Here is an 8,628-nt window from a genome sequence, read left to right on the forward strand (position 1 = left end):
CCCTCTCCCCAGGGTCTTGCCTGTCGGCCGGTCTCCCTGACCCCAGCTCGCTTTCTCCCTCAGGCCCTGGTCATGGCCAAGGTGGGTGAGGAGGAGGCCTTCCGCCAGAAGCTGGCCTCCTCGGCGGCCAGGAGGAGGCAGCGTAAACACCCCATTGGCTGGCGGCTGGAGCAGGCGCATGGAGAGGAGAGCAGCGGCTCACCGGCGAGCGATGGAGAGTGGGCAGCAGATACCGGAGAGAGCGAGATGGGCCCCGCTTTCATCGGGCAGCCTCCGCACGAGCAAGAAGCCCCTGAGAAAGACAGCCTGGGGCAAAACAACACGGGCCCAATCTCCAAATTCGAGGGTAAGGACCCGGTGGGAGGGGGGGTCGGGATGTGGTCTTGTGGGGAGCGGGTTTGGTTGTTTTAATCATTTACGGGATGAGGGCATCGCTGACCAGGCAGCATTTATTGCCCATCCCTAATTGCCCAGAGGGCAGTTAAGAGTCAACCACATTAGCTGTGTGTCTGGAGTCACATGTAGGCCCAGACCAGAAGAGGATGGCAGTTTCCTTCCCTAAAGGACATTAGTGACCCAGGTGGGTCTTTCCTGACAACTGACAATGGATTCATTGTCATCATTAGATTATTAATTCCACATATTTATCGAATTCAAATTCCACTATCTGTCATGGCAGGATTCGAACTCGGATCCCCAGAACATTTTCCGGGTCTCTGGATTAACAGCCCAGCAATAATACCACTTAGACCATCGCCTCCCAACATGGGTCTTCACTGCCAATGCAGTAGACGGGCCGAAAGGCCTGTTTCTGTCCTGCCCTGCCAATGCGATGATGTAAGAGGGAGGCATTTGGCCTGTTGCCCCAGTGTTGTTGCGTCAATCGAGCTGTCCTGGTCTGAACTGCTCCGCCTAGCTCTCTCTCTCGCCAGAATCCTGCACAGTTTCCCTCCCTCTTCCCCCTGGAGTCCCTCTCTGCTGCATTCCGTGTTTCAAATGCTGATTTCCTTTACCCCCCCCCAACTTTTCTCTTTTGTAACATGAAGCTTTTCCCGGCGCTGCCTCACTAACTGATTGCTCTGCTCTGCTCTGTTTTCTCGCTTTGCCTGCCTACCTACCTGCCCTGGAATCCGCTGCGATCTCTGTCTCTTCACCTGCCGCCTCAGTCCCCAGCCCCGATTTTGGCTTCCCGGCCGATGAGCACCTGGAGGTGTATGTCTCCGCTTCGGAGAACCCGAGTCACTTCTGGATCCAGATCCTGGGCTCCCGGTGCCTCCAGCTCGATAACCTCACCTACGAGATGTCTCGGTATTACAGCAGCCTTCCCGGGACGGTGAGTGCAGGTGGTGTTGGCGATGGAGGAGGGGAAAGGTGATTGTGGAGGAAGAGTCCCCCCAGGAGAAAGGCTGAGGGGCTCGGGGGACGCGCCTGGGGTTTCTGACCTTCCAAAGTTGGGGGGTGCGCCATAATGTCCCGGAGGGTCCATTGGCAATCTCGTATGAAGTCGCCGTAGTCTCAGGGCAGACCTGCGCCGCCCCCCCACCCCGTTGGAGCAATGTGACAAGATGTGCCTTTAAGAGGGATTTGTTCTGTCCTGTTTCTCTCAAAACCGAGTATTGGCAGGAGGCGTGCTGCCTGCTCTGTGCTCAGCAGTATCACTGTTGTGTATTTTTGAAAGAAGCATGCACGGGAGAATCAAGGTCACACAGTCCCATAGTTTCCATTTTACAGGGCTTTACTTTCACTCGGTGATGTTATTTTTTAATCATTCACGGGATGAGGGCGTCGCTGGCTGGGCAGCATTTATTATCCCATCCCTAATTGTCCGGAGGGCAGATAAGAGTCAACCACATTGGCTGTGGATCACATGTAGGCCAGACCAGGTAAGGATGGCAGTTTCCTTCCCTAAAAGACACTAGTGAACCAGATGGGTTTTTCCAACAATTAACAATGGATTCATGGGCATCATTAGACTCTTAATTCCAGATGTTTGTTGAATTTAAATTCCACCATCTGCCCTGGCGGGATTGGAACCCGGGTCCCCAGAACATTAAATGGGTCTCCGGATTAACAGGCCAGCAATAATACCACTAGGCCATCACCACCTCTCCCCGGAGGACAGTAAAGAAGGTTGTCTCGGATTTGTTAATGCACCAGACCCCCTCAAAATATGTTACGAAGGTACACTAGGATATCCTTTTATTGTCATGTGTACTCCAGTGCAGAAGTGTAGAGCAAAGTTTTTACAACAGCTGCCTCTTCTGGCTCCATCTTAGCTACAGGTACAAATCATAGATACAAAACAGGAATACAATGAAAAGCAGTAGCATTACTTACAGTGTCTAAAAAGTAAGTTGGAAATAAAATCGTTACAACATAGTTAAAGGATTGACTTTACAGTCCGGTAAAGAATTTCAGAATGACGTTACATTGCCACAGCTCAGTGAGCATGTGGTCTGAAGGCCCGCATCAGGCCCCAGTCCAACAGCGGTCCTGCCGAAGGTAGCCTAGACCCTTACATTTTCTCACTTTTCCAGCGAACGTAAGGTGTCTGCTCCCGATGCAATGCGATTGGTCAAACTCCTCAACATTAAGCAAAACACAATTTATTTAAACTGGCAGTTAAAAATACAACCAAGGGAAGAGGAATATAGAATAACTACTCTGTTACCAGAATAACAGATGCAGTAACTATTTCTAATTTAACTGTTCCAATATGTTGACGTCCCATAAAAACTCCGCTTGGCAGAAGCAAAAGGAAAATTCAGACACACAGCCTCACATGCAGTTCTCCAATCCAGGAGGAAGAGAAAATTCAGAGGGAGTAGCAACTGGGAGACATTCAATGATGCTTCCGACTCTGTTGAGACCCCAATAGCTTCTGCTTAAAGCTAAAACCAAAAACTGAAAAAGAAATAGACTAGCAAGCCTGGCCTGTGAAAGGTGGCCACACCCAGGCTGCTTCCAGCTTTTTAAACATAACCCCTAGGCCTCTCAAGCTCTTTACTTTCTTAGAGACAGCTCATACCTCTGCATCATAACCTGTCTCCCAAAAGAGCAAGAAGAATATAACCTCTTGAAAGCCACAGCACTGTCACAGAGTACACCAGGACCTTGATCAGATGGGCCGAGGAGTGGCAGATGGAGTTTAATTTAGATAAATGTGAGGTGCAGCATTTTGGAAAGGCAAACCAGGGCAGGACTTATACACTTCATGGTAAGGTCCTGGAGAGTGTTGCCAAACAGAGGTGCAGGTACATAGTTCCTTGAAAGTGGAGTCGCAGGTAGACAGAGCAGTGAAAAAGGCGTTTGGTATTGGTTAGTGGTCAGTGCATTGAGTATAGGAGTTGGGAGGGTCACGTTGCAGCTGCATGGGACGTTGGTTAAACCACTTTTGGAATATTGTGTTCAAATCTGAAACAAAACCAGAAATTGCTGGAAAAGCTCAGCAGGTCTGGCAGCATCTGTGGAGAGAAATCAGAGTTAAAGCTGGGTCTGGTGACCCTTCATCAGAATAATTCTGGTCTCCCTGCTATAGGAAAGATGTTGTTAAACTTTAAAGGATGCAGAAAAGATTTACAAGGATGGTGCCAGGGTTGGAGGGTTGGAGCAATAGGGAGAGGCTGGGGCTATTTTCCCTGCACTGTCGGCGGCTGCGGGGTGACCTTCTAGAGGTTTATAAAATCATAAGGGGCATGGATAGGGTGAATAGCCAAGGTCTTTTCCCCAGGGGTAGGGGAGTCCAAAACTAGAGGGGTGTAGGCTTAAGGTGAGAGGGAAAAGATTTAAAAGAAACCTGAGGGGCAACTTTTTCACACAGAGGGTGGTGCGTGTATGGAACGAGCTGCCAGAGGAAGTGGTGGAGGCTGGTACAATGACAACATTTAAGAGGCACCTGGATGGGCATACGAACAGGGAGGGTTTAGAGGGATATGGGCCAAATGCAGGTAAGTGGGACTAGATTAATTTAGGAAATCTGGTCAGCACGGATGAGTTGGGCCAAAGAGTCATACAGCACGGAAACAGACCCTTCGGCCCAACCCTTCCATGCTGACCCAGATATCCTAAATTAATCTGGTCCCATTTGCCAGCATTTGGCCCCTATCCCCCTGTATGACTCTCTCAGCCAAGACTGTAATAAATAAACGCCTCCCTACTGCCAGGCCAAGGGAATGCTTTGCCTACCACTCAAATGCACAAAGTGGTATGTCAGTTTCAATGCCAGTGTGATCCCAGGTATGCCGCATGGGAACGGCATGGGGGGAATATAAGGTTTGCCGTGGAAGATTGGCAGCGATCATGCTGACCAGTGGGACCTTTGCTTTATGCTGCGCTCTGTCGGTTTCCGTCCCGCCCTCCGCCGCTGGCCTGACCCTGATTCTCTGCCGCTGATTCTCTGCAGGAGGAGTTTTCCCCGAAGCCTGGTGACATTGTGGCAGCCCCGTTCGCAGGCGACAGCTCCTGGTACCGGGCGCGGGTGCTGGGCTTCCTGGCGAGCGGTAATGCCGACCTCTACTACGTGGACTACGGGGACAACGGCGAGATTCCCATTGGGAAGCTGCAGCTCCTCAGGTCGGTCTGACGTTTCCCCCAAACACCCCCTCCTTTCCTCTCTCTCGCCTCCTCCCTACTTTCCACGCCGTACGCTCCCTGTTTCTCCCGGGAGTTAATCCCGCTGATTCCAGGCCCTGGGATATGTGGAAACCGAAAGAACTGCGGAGGCTGTAAATCGGAGACAAAGACGGAAATTACTGGAGAAACTCGGCAGGTCTGGCAGCATCTGTGAAGAGGAATCAGAGTTAACGTCCCGTGTCCGGTGACCCTAGCCCGGAGCTCAGTTTTGGTTGGCCCGGAGATATTGGGACTGTCAGTCCCAAAGATTTTCCAGCCACTGAGTGATGATATTCCTCCTCCTCCCCGTCTCAAATGGCCTGCCCCCTAACCTGAGGCTGTGTCCCCTCTCCCACCCCCAGCCAGAGACAGGTCATGCCTGCACCTGCCCTGCCAAGCCCTGTCTGAATTTTGTATGTTTGAGGAGTTGAAAGGTTGTGTTGCAGCTGTACATGACATTGGTTAGGCCACTTTTGAAATACTGTGTTCAATTATGGTCTCCCTGCTATAGGAGGGATGTCGTGAAACTTGAAAGGGTTCTGAAAAGATTTACAAGGATGTTGGAGGGTTTGAGCTGTCGGGAGAGGCTGATTGGTCTGGGGCTATTTTCCCTGCAGCGTCAGAGGCCGAGGGATTTATGTCCTTTTTAACCAGTTTTTAACCCAGGCCTGTATGTCCCTCTCTCAGTCCCCTGTGCTTTTACTTGTGTTCACTAACCTTTTCTGTCAGACTTTGTTGAAAAGCTTCCGAAAGTCTAAATAGACCACGTCCACTGGTTTCTTCCTTATCTATTTCGCAAGTGACAACCTCAAAACAACCCAACAAATGTGTGAGATAACAAGGTGTCGAGCTGGATGAACATAGCAGGTCAGGCAGCATCAGAAGAGCAGGAAAGGTGACGTTTCGGGTCTGGACCCTCCTTCAGAAAAAAAGGGCCTTTCTGAAGAAGGATCCAGACCCAAAATGTCAGCTTTCCTGCTCCTCTGATGCTGCTTGGCCTGCTGTGTTCATCCAGCTCTACACCTTATTATCTCAGATTCTCCAGCATTGGCGGTTCCTACTATTTCTCAACAAATGTGTGAAACTTGATTCCCCTCTCATCAAACCACACTGACTCTGCCCAGGGCTGCCATTGTTTTCGAACCGTCCTGTTATAATTTATTGTAGATTGTAACATTTTCCTTTGTTCTAATGCAATCCTACCTTTTACTAGCCACCGTGGGGAAAACTTTCTTTGCTGGGTTTTTGTGCACTGTAGGAGCGCACCTCTGTTGTCAGCTGTCTGTTGGTTCTATCAAAGTTGACCACTGTCTCTGTGCTGTCAAATCTCAAAAATACTTTTCCAATTCATTGTCACCAATTGCCCATCAGTTTCCTTCGTTCACATTTAAGAATTCTTTCATTTGCAAACTGAATATAAAGTATCATGGTCACTCTTTCCCAAAGGCTTTTTATCCTGAGTATAAAATATTATGGTCACTCTTTCCCAAAGGTTTTTTTTTAATCCTGAGTATAAAATATTATGGGCACTCTTTCCCAAAGGTTTTTTTTTATCCTGACTATAAAATATTATGGTCACTCTTTCCCGAAGGCTTTTTTGCCCTGAGTATTTACGGAAGGTTTTTTTTGCCCTGACTATAAAATATTATGGTCACTCTTCCCCAAAGCTTCCTTGTCATTTAGCACTTTTAAAATCCATAATACGAGATCTAAAGTTGCCCACGCCCTTGTTGGTTCCTCAACAAACTGCTTTTAAATCATCTCTCTCACATTGCAAGTACTCATCCTCCACAATGTTGCTACACACAGCGTAGAAGTCTATTGACAATCCTCCCCAGGATTACAGTCTTATCCTTCGAATGTGTACCTCCATTTTACTGGCTTATGTTGTGTTTTACATTGTCACTGCTGTCCGGTGGCCTAGAAACATCTCCCACCAGTGTTTTCTGCCCCCTGGGGCTTAATTGTGAGAAGATGTTCCCCCTCCTGGGAGATCCCAGGACCAGAGGGTATAGGCTTAGAATAAAAGGCAATTATTTTAAGACCAAGATGGATGAGGAAACCTTCCCCAGACTTTATAGCCCTCTCCATTTCTCGTTCTATGTCTGTTTGAACACGCTACCCCACCCCCAGCATGGTTCACATCCAGTGTCCCATGAATGAGGAGGCACACCAGCTCTCACGCTATCAGCAGCATTGTGGGTGCTGCATTACCAGAGGTGCCACCTTTCAAATGGTGAGGTGAGTAAATAGTGACTGTTTTTCCCCTTTTCCTGTCCTTGCCATCTCGCGTTCTTTCTCACACTCTCATTCTTAGAATGTAGATCAGTACAGCACGGGAACAGGCCTTCGGCCCACAATATTGTGCCAAACTTGATGCCAAATTCAACAAATCCCTTCTGCCTCCCCTTGGTCCATATCCCTCCATTCCTTGCATATCCATGTGCTATCACTCTCTCTCGCGCCCGCTCTCGCACACATGGCCTTCCCGCCTGTACTCACTCACGCTCTCTCTGTCTTATGTGGCCACTGTCCCATTCCACGTTGCCCCTTTTTCTCTCTCTATCTGTCTCCCCCCACCTTTCCCTCCCTCCCTCCCCCCCACCCCCACCCCTGTCGTTCGCCCTCCACCCCTCCCTCCCCTTCCACCTGTACTCCTCCTCAGCCTCCACATCTGCTCTCTCCTCCCCTCGCTCCACTGTTCCTCATACGCTGTCTCATCACCCCTCCCCACCCCTCTTCCCAAAAATTGAGCTCCTGCCCTTAGATGGGAGCAGCACGGTGCCTCAGTGGTTAGCACCGCTGCCTCATGGAGTCAGGGACCTGAGTTTGATTCCAGCCGCAGGTGACTCTGTGTGTGGAGTTTGCACATTCTCCCTGTGTCTGCATGGGTTTCCTCTGGGTGCTCCGGTTTCCTCCCACAGTCCAGAGGTGTGCAGGTTGGGGTGGATTGGCCGTGCTAACTTGCCCCGTAGTGCCCAGGGATGTGCAGGTTAGGGTGGATTGGCCGTGGGATATGTAGGGTTACAGGGATAGGGTGTGGTGGGTCTGGATGAAAAGTTCTTCAGAGGGTCGTTGTGGACCTGATGGCCCGAATGGCCTGCTCCCACACTGTAGGGCTTCTCGATTTCCCCCAGCAGCGCAGTAGCCTGACTCTAACGGTGCCTTGTGTTCTGTTTGCAGGAGTGATTTCTTGAGCCTCCCATTCCAGGCTGTGGAATGTTGCCTTGATGGAATTCAGCCCGTTCGTAAGTTTTAAATATCACCCACAGTCCAATGGGGCTGAATCAGTGTCTTTCAATATTCTACACAACCAACAGCATGCAATCAGGCCATTCAGCCCAACTGGTAACCCCCCCCTTTTCATCTCTCCCTCGTGTGTTTATCCAGCTTCGCTAACCACACCACTTCTGTGCATCATTCTTCCCCCCCCGCCCCACCCCCCCTGGGGGCGGGGCCCCCCATCCTCTCCCCCCACCCCCTGCCCCCCCCACTCCCCATTGCGCATGGGAGCAAGTCCCCCATTCTCCCCCCTTTCCCACCTTCCCAATGGAAATGCAGCCAGACTGGGACCACGAACAGAGGCACGTAATGACTGACCACCTGTAACAAGGGAGAATCTAACCATCGCCCCTTTGGTGTTCAATGGCATTACCATCACTGAATTCACACCACCCACCCTCTCCCCCGGCGGATGCCATCAGAGAGAATCTAACCACCCCTTTGACATTCAGTGGTGTTAGTATTATAAAAACAGTGGAGGAGGTGGTGGTGAGGTCTGCGGGGGGTGTGTGTGTGTGGGGTGGGTGGGGTCTGTGGGCTGGTTTTGTGTTGGGGGTGGAGAGGGGTCTGTGGGCTGGTTTTGTGTGTGGTGGGGAGAGAGGTCTGTGAGCTGGTTTTGTGTGTTGGGGGGGAGGGGTCTGTGGGCTGGTTTTGTGTGTGTGTGTGTTTGGGGGAGAGGGGTCTGTGGGCTGGTTTTGTGTGTGTGTTTGGGGGAGAGGGATCTGTGGGCTGGTT

General features: G+C 50.5%; 1 protein-coding gene across 1 annotated transcript in view; it reads left to right on the top strand.

Annotated features, from left to right (window-relative positions):
• Positions 1–8,628, top strand: part of tdrkh (tudor and KH domain containing) — a 29,879-nt gene that overhangs the window by 6,017 nt on the left and 15,234 nt on the right. The window contains exons 4-8 of the mRNA XM_048620307.1: positions 13–346; positions 680–1,042; positions 1,167–1,333; positions 4,403–4,572; positions 7,795–7,859. Coding sequence (XP_048476264.1) covers positions 13–346; positions 680–1,042; positions 1,167–1,333; positions 4,403–4,572; positions 7,795–7,859 — 1,099 coding nt within the window. The remainder of the gene's footprint in view (positions 1–12; positions 347–679; positions 1,043–1,166; positions 1,334–4,402; positions 4,573–7,794; positions 7,860–8,628) is intronic.

Source organism: Rhincodon typus, chromosome 46 (genome assembly GCF_021869965.1).
Source record: "Rhincodon typus isolate 14 chromosome 46, sRhiTyp1.1, whole genome shotgun sequence".
In the NCBI taxonomy this organism is placed as follows: Eukaryota; Metazoa; Chordata; class Chondrichthyes; order Orectolobiformes; family Rhincodontidae; genus Rhincodon; species Rhincodon typus.